General features: G+C 42.1%; 1 protein-coding gene across 1 annotated transcript; it reads right to left on the bottom strand.

Moving 5' to 3' along the window:
* Window positions 1–8,607: 8,607 nt before the first annotated feature.
* Window positions 8,608–11,143, bottom strand: il26 (interleukin 26). The gene is made up of 5 exons (XM_076302619.1): window positions 10,939–11,143; window positions 10,786–10,839; window positions 10,547–10,669; window positions 10,240–10,329; window positions 8,608–9,247 (listed from the first exon to the last, which is right to left on the bottom strand). Exons 1-5 carry the CDS (start codon window positions 11,101–11,103, stop codon window positions 9,161–9,163), a joined length of 519 nt encoding a protein of 172 aa, XP_076158734.1. The 5' UTR covers window positions 11,104–11,143; the 3' UTR covers window positions 8,608–9,160.
* Window positions 11,144–14,872: the final 3,729 nt, after the last annotated feature.

The raw sequence follows: 14,872 nt of genomic DNA, 5'->3' as shown, positions 1-14,872 counted from the left end.
CAGCGTGTGACGTCATTCACTCTACAGTCGCAAGGCTCCAAACTCAACACAGTGATGCCTTCTTTGCGATCTTTCAACCACATTACACTGGATTCCACCCTCACAAACGTTTACCAGTTTGTTGACTGCCCAACTAGGAAAAACAGGACAATAGACCTTGTATGCAAACGTGAGGGATGCTTACAGTGCCACCCCCCTTCCCACACTGGGGAAGTCGGACCATAACCAGAAGCGGATGAGGCTCTGAGAGACTGCTTTGAGTCCACTGACTGGAGTGTGCTACTGAATGGAGAGGACTTAGAGGAGGTCACACATTGCACTACTGACTATCTGAACTTCTGTATGGACATTGTTGTTCCCACAAGGACTGTACGCTGCTATCCAAATAACAAGCCTTGGATAACCAGTAATGTCAAGACCCTTCTCAATAGGAAAAAGATGGCGTTTAAAGAGGGGGACATGGCAGAGCTGAGGCGAGTACAGGGGGAACTCAAGAATAAGCTGAAAGAGGCTAAGGAGGATTACAGAAGGAAGATTTACATTACATTACATTACATTACATTTGGCTGACGCATTTTTAGCCAAAGCGACTTACAACATGGTAACAATTTTAAGTTTTAAGCGATTCTCAACAATTTTAGGACAATTTAAAGAACAGTTTAAAAACAGTAGAGTACAGTAAGAATAAGTGCATCGGTGAGTGCTGTTACGTCTCAGTTCAAGACGGCTGGTGAGTGCTAGGATCAGCAAGACTTGTTGTGAGTGGTGCTATGAGAGGAGATGTTCTCTAAAGAGCTGGGTCTTCAGGAGTTTTTTGAAAATGGAGAAGGATGTCCCTGCCCTTGTAGGAACTGGCAGTGTGTTCCACCAGCGAGGAACAACAGATGAGAAAAGTTTGGTTTGGCCTGAGCGTACCGGTGGTAGAGCTAGACGTCGTTCGTCTGAGGAGCGCAGCTGTCTGGTGGTAGTGTATGTCTGTATGAGGGCATTCAAGTAGGTGGGAGCAGAACCGGAGACTACTTTGCAGGCAAGGGTTAGAAGATGGAACAGAAGTTGCAAAAGAACAACATGAAGGAAGTGTGGGACAGTATGAAGTCCATCACTGGCCTTAAGAAGAGCAGCAGCTGTGGAGGGAGACCTGGACAGGGCGAACCAGCTGAACCACTTTTACAACAGGTTTGATTGCCCTGCACCAGCTCCAGGTACTGCTCTTGTTTGCGTGCCCGCCCTACCCCCACCTCCCAGTCTCCCAGTCTCTCCAGCTCTGCATCCCGGAGACATCCAACGATCTGAGCCCCCATCACCCCATGCCCTGCCCCCGCCTGATGCCTCCTTGCCTGTGCCTGTTGAGGTGTCCAAGACTCTGGCAGCCTTGACAGGGACATCTGGAGGTGGTCATCCCCCAGCCCCCACCCCCACACCACCTCATTACCAGTGCAACACTCACTCCCACCATCACTGGATATTGCACCCCTCCCCCACATGGCGACCACGAACAACGAGGTGACAACGACTTCAGTCAACAGCCATCAGACACACAGACCCCAGATGCTGCCCCCCTCCCCTCCCCCCCTCCATCATCACTGCAGATCTCGCACCTCTCCCCCACATGGTGACCACGAGCAGTGCAGCAGCAATGGCTTCAGTCAATGGCCATCAGTCTCTAGCCACACGACAACCCTCTCAGAAGCACCCCTCCTCCTCCTCCCCCTCCACTCCCCTCACCCCCCCCCCCCCCCATCATCACGGCTGATCAAGTCAGTTATCATTTAAAAAAAACTTCATCCTTGCAAGGCAGCGGGGCCTGACAGACTGTGTCCAAGGCTACTCAAGGCCTGTGCTGCTGAACTGGGGGAGCCACTGAAGCACATCTTCAACTTGAGTCTACGTCTCATATAAGTTCCAACACTGTGGAAGACATCATGTCTCACCCCCGTCCCTAAGAAGCCACACCCCAGTGAGCTTAACGACTACAGGCCTGTCGCTCTAACATCACATGTGATGAAGACAATGGAGCGACTGGACTTAGGTATGCTCAGACCCCAGGTATGCCATGCACTAGACCCGTTACAGTTTGCATACCAGGAGAAAGTGGGCGTGGACGATGCCATCACTTATCTTCTACACAGGACACATTTTCACCTAGACAAGGGGAAAAGTGCTGTGAGAATCATGTTCTTTGATTTCTCAGGTGCTTTTAACACCATCTAACCCCTCAGACTGGGAGACAAGCTCTTGCAGATGGGTGTGGACGCTCACCTGGTAACCTGGATTACAGATTACCTGACCGAGAGACCACAGTTCATCAGACTGAAGAACTGTCTCTCTGACACTGTGATCAGCAGCACCGGAGCGTCACAGGGAACTGTGCTCTCTCCAGTCCTGTTCACTCTGTATACATCTGACTTCTGCTACAACACCGAGTCATGCCACATGCAGAAGTTTTCTGACGATACTGCAATTGTGGGGTGTATCAGGGACGAGCAAGAGGAGGAGTACAGGAGCCTGGTGGAGGACGTTATGCAATGGTGCAAACTCAATCACCTTCAACTCAACACTTTAAAGACCACTCTACAAGAAAGGACAAAGCAGGCTGTACTTCCTGAGGAGGCTGCGGTCCTTCAATGTGTGCAGCAAGCTCCTCAGGATGTTCTACCAGTCTGTTGTTGCCAGCGTCCTCTTCTATGCAGTGGTATGCTGGGGAGGAAGCACAAAGAAGAAGGATGCTGGGCAACTTGACAGGCTGGTAAGGAAAGTTGGCTCTGAAGTGAGAGCTGAACTGGAGTGCATCACTTCAACATCTGACAAAAGGACCCTGAACAAACTGATCAACATCTTGGACAATGAATGTCATCCACTCTACAGCACTATTAACTCATTGAGTGCCAAAAACGTAATATTACATTTTTCCTTACCATGCCTTGAGTGCCAAAAACGTAATATTACGTTTTTAGCTTTTTTTTTAAATTATGAAACTAGACACTCTAACACACCTTATATGCAAGCGCGTAGGAAGCGTGGGGGATGTGGGTGTTATAACGTACACACTTTTGCTGGAACACGATTCTATCCCCCACACATCCAGCCAATCACATCAAGTTAGCCAGTGAAGAACCAGAGCCGCTCTGATCAAATTCAAAGTGTGCGTCTTTCTAGGCTGTGCTGCTGCTTGGGTCTGCATTATAACGTCTGCAGTGAGCAGATTTCAGGTAGAATTGAAATGATAATTGTTATCGCATTATGCTAATTTAGTAAACCAAAATTCACTGTCTGACTGACAGTTTTTGTCACAATGTAGAAATGCAGAGTCAAAGTGAAAGCGGGGGCTGCGCGCACCAAGGCACGACGGTGACACATGTCAAGACACATTTGAGTTCTACATCTGAGAACTAAGATTTCCAGCATGTAGAACTCAAATAGAACACTTATGAGCGCTCATGCAATGTGTGCGTCTCTGCAGCAAGTGAAACTGGAGGTAACATGGACTAGAAGCAGTGACGGACTGGACGGTCTGGCATTTGGGCAGATGCCAGAAGGGCCGCGGCCTCTCGTGGGCCGTTTGGGCCGGCCAATCACGGAGCTGCGCGGCCCATTCATCGGTTTCACATTATTTCTCGGCCCAGTATCAAGCATCAATAGAGTTAAATGGCTGCGAATCAGCCATTTAACTTTAACTCCCTATTCCTCGGTTGTGGCTAGATGGGATACAGCTAAGAACGGAAGTCACGTAACAGACAGTGAAATCTCCATAGAAATAAACAGTATCAGGACAGGAAGTAACCTAACCCTAGCCACCACCCTCCTTCATAGTGGGTAACTGATTAGTATTTATACCAGATATGCGTCTGTATACTACAGTCATGGTGACCCTTAATATTTACATCAGTCTATACATTCTTTTGTAACCTTATTCAATCAAATGATTAAAACGTGCATTGTTTGAAATTGGAATACAATAAATATGCCTGTATCTTTATTTTATTATTGGTTTACAAAAGTTAGGCTACATGAAGCAATGACTTCTGGGAATTTCAAAACCGAATGCGTCTACTTCCTTCAGCACGGGGAATTGTATGCCGATCTAGCATGCCTTGATCCTCGGAATTTTCCCCTTATAAAAGCTAATAAACTGCCCCCAAATGCACTTCGAAACATAAGAGAATGTCTACTTAAATTCAGTGAAGGTGCTACGGTTGAAAATCTACAGTCGGAATTGACACATCTCGCCACGCACTGGGTCAGCCTGAAAAAGTCTCCTCTAAACGAGTATACAGTCAAAGCGTCGGACTTTGATGATGCCCCGGAGATATAGGAAGATACAGAAATAAACCTGGTGAGCAAGAAATGTGCTACCTGCAAGAATTGTGCAATCTGTTGCTATTTCCTTCTCCAGCAGTTAAACCTCTTTACCTGTGCCTACAACTATATGGTTAGCATATGAATTCCTACTAACACTGTCATGTACTCAAGTGGCATGCAAACAGAGTTTTTCCACTCTTAAATTCATCAAGAATCGCCTAAGGATACGATTGTCACAGGATAATTTGGAGGCCTTTATGCTGATGGCGACAGAGAAAGAGGTCCTAATGAACTTGGATGCTGATGACGTGATATACAGGGTTGCGGAGAAGAGCAAGCTCCTTCGCACCTTGTTAACTGCATGATGTTCATTAAGACATGTTTGTGGAGCGGCTGCTCTGATGATCTAGGCTATACATGGGTTTCCCGTTTACCAACAAAACTACATTCGCGCGCAGCCGTGGGGCAGAAGACGCTTGGTGGCCGTCCACAACGTTATAAACTTGACCTAAATAGTCGGCTGCTGTAAGCTACAATCAAAAATGTTTGTACCCCTGTTGTCTCAATGATAATAACATCTCATTTCAGGCTATATTTCAGAGTTTGCTGTTCATTTGCATTAACATCGTATTTTGACATTTTTGGCGAAGACATGCATTCCTTTAGGGATATTGAACATATTGAACATTCTCTGACCATCGTGATTTCAAATTGGTGAAGTTTTCAGCACAAAAACTCATTTTATTCTTTTCATGGAGAGCACTGCTCTATGCTGTTCTATTTTGCTTTCTGCCTCTTGCGCACGCATGTTTTCGTGACGTTGCATAGAAATCCATGTATTCTAGGCTATTCTTTTTACATTTTCATATTTCATATTGCATTCATTTTTTTGGAGTTGTGCATTGATATATCCATGTTCTTGGTTCAGTCTTTATGCATATTAAAGTTAGAGTTCATCACCAATGGGGCTACAAACGTGTTATGTCCATGCATGTGAAGTTATATCTGTGTGTTGCAGGCACGTGCACGCGTGTGCATGCGCGTCCCCGTGTGGGCCGCTGATTGGTGAAAATGTCAGGGCCGTTTTTTAATCCCAGTCCTTAACTGACTAGAAGTAATAGTTTAAACAACAACGTAGCTTCCTGTAACTATCAATGGAAAAAGCATAGAAACTGCTAATCATAATCTTTAAATGGACATTAATTAAGCTGGCTATATGCAACACAATTTATTTATATTCCCTCTGCATATGTTTGGGTAGACTTCAAATGTTTTTGAATTTGAGCTTACAGTTCTGTCACTATTCTGTGTCCTTTACATTTATTTAATAGGTATTAGTGATACCTCGAAATTAGGCTGCTGTCTGTTAGGCAATTTATTGTAGCATGCTTACCCATATGCACAAAACATAATTTCTGAAATGATTTCTTGATTTATAATATGACATATGTCTCCATGTAGGGTAGTGTCAAATAGTGAAGTTATAGCAGGTCGATCATGTAGGCCTACATGTCACATGAGCCACACATATGAGGGGTGCTGCTTCTTATGTCCCTCCCAAACTGCATTAAAATGGTGTGTTTAGCAATCAGAATTTCAAAAATGTTCGGGGGAGAAACTCCCGGACACCAATATAGTCCGCACCCCTCAGAAAATACTTCCAACGTCCCTGTAGGGAGTTATTTATAATTTGGCCAGATTGTTTCATTTTCCTATCCCACAACCCCCACACTTTTAAAAAGCTTGATACGCCTCTGCTTATATGTGATTTTGGGAACTCTGTGATGAATGGAAATGAAATATATGACAATCGAAAACTCATGAAAACCCAATATCTGGACGTTTGATCTTAACTCGGCTTTTGATGGTTGCCGCTTTGTTTCGAATCAGTCACTGATTATCCTATCAGTGACATGCACGCCAGGTCAAAATCAGGTCATTTTTTTGTGGGTTTATCACTAGGTGGCAGGTCTCGTTAGATCTCTTCCCAGAAACTTTGTAGGCAACACTTCTCAGGTGCTGAAGGGAGAAATGAAAAGTCGAAGAAAAAGATATTGCAGCAGGTGCGTTTTGCCAGACAACGCTGGATGAGTCCACCTTTCTACTAAGACAAGATGACTCTGACCACGACAGGTCAAAAACATTACAAGGAGTGACTGAACACCGTGCTGAGGAGGGAGTTCCATCTCCACCACGAGCCGGGCCTAGCGGAGTAGGTGGTAGGCCGAGTCGCGCTTGCAAGAGGGCACGCCCTTGCCAGAGTGCCGAATATGTCGGTGATAGTGACTCATAAAAGACGCAATATCTCAAAAAAAAAACAGGGATTTTGATGAAAACTAGCCACTGTTTAGCTTGGGATTTATCAGGAACAGAGGCGTGTAGAAATACACGGTTTGCACCCACTGATAGCTTAAAGTCTCACCTTTCAAACGAGCCATTGTATGTGTTCATAGCTATAACACAGAATATGCTGTGGCTGTACAAAAATCATCAACAATGGTCTAGATTGCTGGCACTCTAGGACAAAGCTTCCGAAAACAGCTTGGCATTCAATGAGTTAAAAAGCAGACGAGCTTGATCAACTGGAGACTTCGCTCACTGCCATGCACAACTGAAAGGCTGAGGAAGTAATTTGTCCCCAGGGCCATTGAACTGTTCAATGCTTCACTAAAGAGAAGAGGAGAGATAGACTTCTCTGCATAGTCTGTCTGTCTCTCCACCCTCTCCATGTTTGAGTACTGACTGCCCACTACTGCTTTACTACTGTTTTACTACTGTCCACAGCCTAATGTTTTTACTACTGTTTTACATGACCAATGGCTTCTGCTACAATACTGAATGGCTGTAACCCTATTACCTCAACCTATTCTTGCACTGACATAGTTTTTTATATTACCTTGTCTACATTATACTTTACTCTCTTATTTGTCCATATTATTTATGCTGGCCTCTTGACCTTATTCTTGCACTGTTGCACTGTTGGACTACTGTTGGACTACTTTTTGCACCTTCACCATGACACTCACTCTCTTGAGCACCTTACCATGCACACAGAACTACAGGACTACTTTTGGACTACTTTTTGCACCTTCACCATGACACTCACTCTCTTGAGCACCTCACCATGCACAAAGAACTACAGGCCAGTCCCGGCCCTGTCACTGCAAGCGTCTCATGCTTAATCATCCTCAAGCACACTGTGGATTTTTTTAATTTAATTTACATAGTATATTTAGTATTTAGTTTTGTTTGGTTTTCTTATCTTCTACTGTCTTTATTGTACAGTGGAGGTTGGTTATATGTTTATACTTATATTTACCATTTCTGCTGTAAGTGCATGTGGTGTGTGATGTCTGTATGCTACTGAGACCTTGAATTTCCCCTCGGGGATCAATAAAGTATCTATCTATCTATCTATCTACTTAATAGGGTATCTGTTTCGACTTAAGTGTTTTATTTAGCTGAGATAGAGGCACTTAATAGGGTATATGTTACGACTTAAATGTTTGATTTACCTGAGATAGAGGCACTTAATAGGGTATATGTTTCGACTTAAGTGTTTTATTTAGCTGAAGACCTGATATGTTCTGCTTCTTGGGTGTGTGGTTGTGTCAATTGTGTGCACTGTTTTGACAAAATGAGCCGTTTTCAAAATTGTGCTTCAGCAATTGAAAAAAAAATAAACAAAGTTCATTATTGAACCTGGTACCCACAGCATAGCTTATGTATTGTAGCCTGGACACAAGGGCTTGGGAGTTTTTTTATCTGATGCCGATGATGATGTTTTGCAAGACCAGTTTTACTGACCTGATCTGCATGCCACCAGAGACCACCATTGCCACATTTCCATATTGAGATGTGAGTGAGAGTGCGGACAATGTTGTTTGTGTTGTGTAGTTGCCTTACTTACTTACTTACATCAAAACCACATTGTCTCGTGTCTCGTGTGAGTGCTGAGGTTGGTTAGTCACCCAAAGAAAGTGAGTCAGTATTTTTGTTTATATAAAAAATACTTTTATTTGAGTAATAAAAAGCAAGGCATTCATACAACCCTACACACAGACACACACAACATGTGTGCCGGCAGGAGCTCCATAGGCAGGACTGTGCAAATCATAGCTTGTGCAAACAGCTCCCAGGCCTCTCTTCTTTAGATTAGGAGGACTAATCATTTTGGTAATACAGAAATGCATTTGGAAATACAGACAAAAATAAATACCTTACCAATAAATTACTGGAAAGTAATTGAATATGAAATAAATATGAATAATGATTAAATATGAATAATAATTAAATAATAATAATAATGATAATTTTAGCAAAAATACTGGCAAAACAGAGCTGACTGCATTTGTAGTTGTAAGTAAGCAAGCCAAATACACTTGAACGCATTATTCCGCTACGGTGGCATAATCACTAGTCACACCATGGACTTTGGTGCTCAGTTACTGTGCAAAAAAATAAATAAATAAAATGAGGAACTAAATAACAACAAGGCCCACCTTACTCGAGTTACCCCTGAATCACCACACTGACTGCGGTGATGTCATCATCAATGGACGGTCACACCATAACCACGTCACCCTCCGAGACACATGGGATGGTGTGATCAGGTGTAGTATAGCACTCACACTCAATCTGAGCCTATGCATTATTCAAAGTGCTCATTAATGAACTCTTCTATGGCTTTGTCCGCATACACACAGCGCTGCGTTGTGGGAGTATGAAGAACAAAGTGTGTGTGTGTGTGTGTGTGTGTGTGTGTGTGTGTGTGTCCTGTGTATGTAATTGTATGTATGTATGTCAGTAGATGAGCTGTCTTTGTAGAGGTCTTTCAGTATGCGTGTGTTAAACTCCTCTTCTACTCATCTCTGCCCTGGAACATGCTGATCCACACCAGCACCGTCTTGAACTCCAGCACGGCCTTGTAGAAGTCTGACTTGTCCAGCTGCCAAACACAGACACACAGCGTTACCACAAAACATATTATACACATCCAGCACCTGAATATCATACCGAACTCAAATAGCATATACATCCAGCACCTGAATATCATAACTACCGAACTCAAATAGCACGACTTGAGACACTTCATTAATACGTTAAAAAAAACAAAAAAATAGAATCGGAATGCTCAAAAATCTATTTGACAAAAATATCTGAGAAAAGTCCAGGAGTGTTTCTACATGAGTATTAGTTTGCTGAAGGAGATAATCCATTGTATTCCCTGAATTTCGCACCTCTGCACATTTGTGTCATTTTCAGGACCGTTTTTTTGGGGGGGCAAACAATTCAGAGGTACACTGCAGTAACAAAAAGTCTCGGGACCCAGTGATGAATTCGCTACACAAAATATGTCTGGTTTTTTTCCCACACTAAACTGGTTCAAAGATATTTTCTGTACCATTGGTGCTGAATCTCTCAGACTGACCGACTGCAGACAATAATTGTGTTGTCAATCAGTCTAACATACTGATGTGCCAATCTGAAAGATATTTGTGCTAATTAATCTGACTTTTTCATAACTGTAGATCTTTAGTCTGGTCAAACTGGACTATTCTATCTATATTGTGGAAACTTCTTACACAACAAAGCGGTTCTTTTTACAGTTAAATTGTCTGCCGAGCAGGCAATTCTGATGTGTGTGTACTGACTTAAGTCAGTGGGAAATTATATGGGTAAACTGTCGAGACGCCATTGCTTCAGGGACCATTATTTAGTTGCCTAAGTGGTCAAGTCGTGGTGACAGATTAGGCAGTATGGTTGGGATAAGCTCTCCATATTCACACTCAATCAGGAATGCTCAATCTGGACAAACCAGTGCTAGAGGTCAGATTCCCACCCAATGAAAACTTCATGGGTGAGTTCATGCTATTCATGTTATCATCATGTTATTCTTGGATTACAGTTATCTAGGTAGCATCACATGAAGTTACTCACCTTCTTAAAAGTTTTCTCTAGGCTCCTAACATTCTTTTTAGTCCGACTGGTTTTGTTTTTGGAGTGCTGGTTTGCTGAAAGCTTGAAAACCTTAAAAAAAAATTAAACCAAAAAAATTTTCAGAAGAGAGTGTACCACAGAGAGGGGGGGGGGGGGTAAATTTCTGCCTCTCTCGTCATGACATCAAATGCCATCTATCTCTGAACATCTGCAGTGTGTCATAATAGTATATATTTGTTTTAAGGGAATGTATTAATAAATCAAATTATTCAGGTGTGTAGGCAAGATTTAGAGGTTGTTTACTTACACAGTGTTCCAAGGTGTCTTGAAGGTTTTCCAGTTTGATCAACAACATCTCATCCATTTTGCTGAAAATGTATGTCTTGTAGATGTCCAGAATATCAATGATTACTGGGAGATCCACTCCCTTCTGCCAAAAGAATGGTTCACATAAAATAAAATAAACAACTATGTGTCAACCAAAATATTTCATTTCCTGCTAAATTGATAGCCTTGTCCATCCTCATCCTTAAAAATCATTCTTACCTTTCTACAAGGCTTTGTGAATTTTTTTAGAAGTTTTCTGTCGGGATTATCATCCTGTGATGAAATAACAATTCTGTTAAAATTATTTTTTTTCAACCCAGTAGCCTACTTTATTGTCAAATATATGATTTAATTGCCTATATAAAAACTTACTTTTATGGAGTTCTGCATGCCTTTGATGGTGGCCATCATGTTTTTAGTGACAGACCTCACGCTAGATAGATTGCATTCCAGCTGCACACGTTTCTTCTGTGTGCAACCCTGGGAACAGCATAGGGTGGCAAGCAAAGCGAACACGGTTACAAGTTTAGTCCGCATGTTGTCGTTTCAATCGTGTGGGATGATCCGCCTGTGAGGATCCCTGATGATGAAATCAAACTTCAACCGGCTCTCTCGCTACTTACCTTTTTATAGGCTGTCAGCCTCTCCCTCTGTGAAGGAATTCCCAAAAGTATGACGTATTCAGGTTACCGGCGCTGCTCCGAGTTTCCAGGGTCTCGTCACGCGGGAACACATGCTGAGGATGCAGTTTTGTCTTTGATGTGCAGCGCTCGTCGCTCAGGATCACCTGTTGGTTTGCGGTTTTGTATTCGAGACACACTGCGGCTAAGGATAGATTACTGGACAGATAAAATAGGTTATGGGTTTGCTGCAGCTCTTCCACGTCAGTGCACAACAGCATGCACACATTTACCGTCACAGAATGACAATGATAGACTACTTTTTGGGGGACGGAAGATTTGGTGCGACTGTATGAATCAGCATTATACATCTTTGATGAGACATTTAGCTGACAATGAAATCGCAGTCATAACCCTGTAATGCTCGTCGAAACCAATGAGATAGATAGGGAATTATTGAAATTGGCATGTCTTTTCCTAAATCCTGCAAACTGCAATAGAAAGTAGGCTACAGATGTATTGATAATGTGATGTCTTTTTGTCTGTAGGCTACAGATTTATTGATAATGTGATGTATTTTGTATGTTATTGATAATGTGATGTCTTTTTGTCTGGCTTTGATGATATGGATGGCTGTCATGAGACTTTATGGTAACAATGACTTCCAAAACAACAAAATTTTGAAATGTTAACTTGTTTTTAACACTTTTAACACTTGTTTTCTGAGTTGTGTCTTCTGTATATGAGGGTGTGTGTGGTATTCCTCTAGGCCAGCCATCACCAAATGGCGGACCGCGGTCCGAGTCCGGACCGTGACGTGATCCTATCCGGACCCAGACCATAATAGCCTAATTTAGATTTTCACGTAAGATTTCAAAGCTGCGTTAAATGTTTCGTTGGTTAGGATAACAGCATTTACTTCAGGAACCATCATTTCGCTTGCTGCTACTCAGCCAGTGAAATCTGTGAATTCTGATAAAGTCGAGTCAGTGAGTAAAGTAGCCTATGGGGAAGAGACTGAGCCTGAAACGAGCGAGGAGAGGAGACGGGACGAAAAACAATCAGATGGATATCTAAGTTAACGATAGGCTAAGTAAGTTATTTTCAAATCATCCTAGGGAAGGGCTAGGCCCATTCAACAGTGAACTGAGACCACAGAATATTCTACGATTTAAGAAGGCAATATGATTGATCCACCACAATCTAGTTAAGCCTACATGCATTCACTGCCCAACAACGTGATATTCCTAGGTTTCCAGAATTTCGGGTCAACATAAAAAAAAACTAAAAAAAATCAATTAAGCTTGCTGATTAATGGGTGTGGAATATCCATCCTTGTCTCAGCTCAAATTTTATTTTAAGTTCAGGTCAACATAAAAAAAACCTAAAAAAATTAAAATAAACTTGCTGATTAATGGGTGTGGAATATCCATCCTTGTCTCAGCTCAAATTTTATTTTAAGTTCATCCTTGTCTCAGCTCAAATTTTATTTTTATTTTTTTTTATGTTGACCAGAAGATCTTAAAAATAGCCAAGGCTACTCAGTTTTTCTCCCCAATTAGGCTAGTCTTATCTTGCCTTATTTCTCCTCATTTCGAATGTTCTCTTTTAGGCTACTTATTTTATTTCACATTAAACATTAGGCCTAGGCCTACAATCTTCTATTTCTTGAATTTCCCCTTGGGGATCAATAAAGTATCTATCTATCTATCTATCTATCTATCTATCTACAACTAGGCTCCATCCATCCATCCTAATATTATACATACATACATATACATAGCCTAAACACGCACGTTAAACATTATGATGCTCTGGACCTTTGCTTGAGGAAATTTTCCGTAACTGGACCTCGCTGAAGATTAATTGAATACCCCTGCTCTAGGCTACTATCATTGCTTAGTTTAAGTCAAGAAAAGGAAATGAAGGAACAGTCAAAAGTACCATGATGACCAAAATTATTATATTGAACAAGAAACACATTGAGTGCTTTGGTGGCAAACAAGAAGTGCAGCCTGGGGCATTAAACACAACAAACTTCTATCCTTTCAGAGAAGGATTAGAAAAATGAACAAAGAACTGTGTGATGATCTGGCAATAAAGCTGGGCCCTTCACTTTCTCAGTCTTGGCAATACTAGTTGGCCTAATAATAGTAATCATTCCTATAGTTACATTGAATCATTTTGTAATATGAAAAACATACAGAACAGGAGCAAACAATGGCTGCGCCATAGAAGTGCAGCAGCATTTTCAACTTTGCCTCAGCAACATTTGGCAAACGATGGATCCCCAGTGTGATGAAGCCGGGCCGATCTAGTGAACAGTGAGCTGCGTCACGCTTCAGTAGTTACTGGCAGGCTATGGACGCGCAGCCCACAGCCCACCGCCTTCCGCCCTAAATTAGGTAACGAGGTCGTCACCCACATAATGACCCAACTAGAGTACCAGACGGCCTGCCTTGACCCATTTTAGAGACGCCCATGCCACTTTCTGCTCCTCGGGTATAAGCCCTCCACTTTTGCAGACAGCATAGCCTAGCGTGCTTTATAACAAACTCATCCAGGTCTTGGGTTATGAATCAGAGTATAACTGTGACTGTACAACAGGCGACAGGGCTTTAGACGCGTCGGCAAAAACTTGGGAGGACAGCGGCTGCTCTTGTGCTTAGCATAAGGTGAGGGACTGCCAGGCACTATGGACCCTTTCAACAATAAAAACAAAAACAATGCTTGAACGTTCTGTTTGGGCCCCAATCTACTTCCTTTGCATTAAGATAACATATGGAATGTTAAAAAGGAAGTCTTGTGGGGCCAACTATGATGCTGATAATGGAACTCTCTTGAAAGGGTCCATACTGACATATAGAAGAGGACGTAGAGTTGGAATGCACAGCTGATGACCTACAGTCACATCAACTGGAGTTTTGGCAAAGCTGCATATAAGCAAAGTTCCAAAATATGCAAGTAAGTTCTTCATTAGTGTCAATAAAGAAATATACTGTAGCCTACATAAAGGGTCTCAATGTATATTCCTATAACTTCAGTTGGTACTTCACATTACAATGGTGAAGCTTTTTCATTGCATCTCAAAGAGTGTGTAAGGTGATCCTTATATAACATTTACAAACTAAAAAGAACCTATATTGTGTGGGTGAGTATAACAAGGAAGAGAATAATGAGAAGGACAGCAGAAACATCCCAGAGGTATTGGGATTTCCCATCTGCAATCATGCAAAGGTAACAAACTCTCCAGGCACAATTCTCCTATGTGCCGTATGTTTTGAATATTGTTCAGACTATTTGACTATTTCTTCCTTTATGTTCACGTCATGGTTATAATGCAGTTAATTCATTCCATGTATTATTATGATATGAGTGTCTAATACAAATATATGAAATTAAAACTGTACTTTTCTAGATGTCAACATGTCTAATCAATGTCATCTGCATTGAAAACATATGTAACTAAAAGGTTGGTGCACAAATTAATATGGAGGCAGAGCATGAACTAGATATGAGTGAAGTAAAACAGCATAATGAGTCAAATAAGTGTGAATTCTGCATGCAGTGTTTTGGTGAGCATAGCTGGTAAAGATAGAGGGACTAGCACACGAACTGTGGTCTGGGTTTCCTTTAGAGTGATATTAACGAAAGATGCAAATGGTTGCAACTCTTTCCTCCTCTCC

Source organism: Alosa pseudoharengus, unplaced genomic scaffold, assembly GCF_046254945.1.
Source record: "Alosa pseudoharengus isolate Yale_2024_CS ecotype anadromous, Long Island Sound unplaced genomic scaffold, YU_APseudo_1.1 YU_APseudo_1.1_scf_24, whole genome shotgun sequence".
NCBI lineage: Eukaryota > Metazoa > Chordata > Actinopteri > Clupeiformes > Clupeidae > Alosa > Alosa pseudoharengus.
Note: the sequence above shows the minus strand (reverse complement) of the source record. Positions and strands in the feature narration are given on the sequence as shown.

What these genes read in the sequence shown, in the direction of transcription:
- il26 (XM_076302619.1), bottom strand. Translation starts at nt 11,103, where the DNA reads ATGCGGACTAAACTTGTAACCGTGTTCGCTTTGCTTGCCACCCTATGC. An exon ending in GCATGCAGAACTCCATAAAA is followed by an intron (nt 10,840 to 10,938) that starts GTAAGTTTTTAT and finishes ATTTCATCACAG; the next exon opens with GATGATAATCCCGACAGAAA. An exon ending in TCACAAAGCCTTGTAGAAAG is followed by an intron (nt 10,670 to 10,785) that starts GTAAGAATGATT and finishes TTCTTTTGGCAG; the next exon opens with AAGGGAGTGGATCTCCCAGT.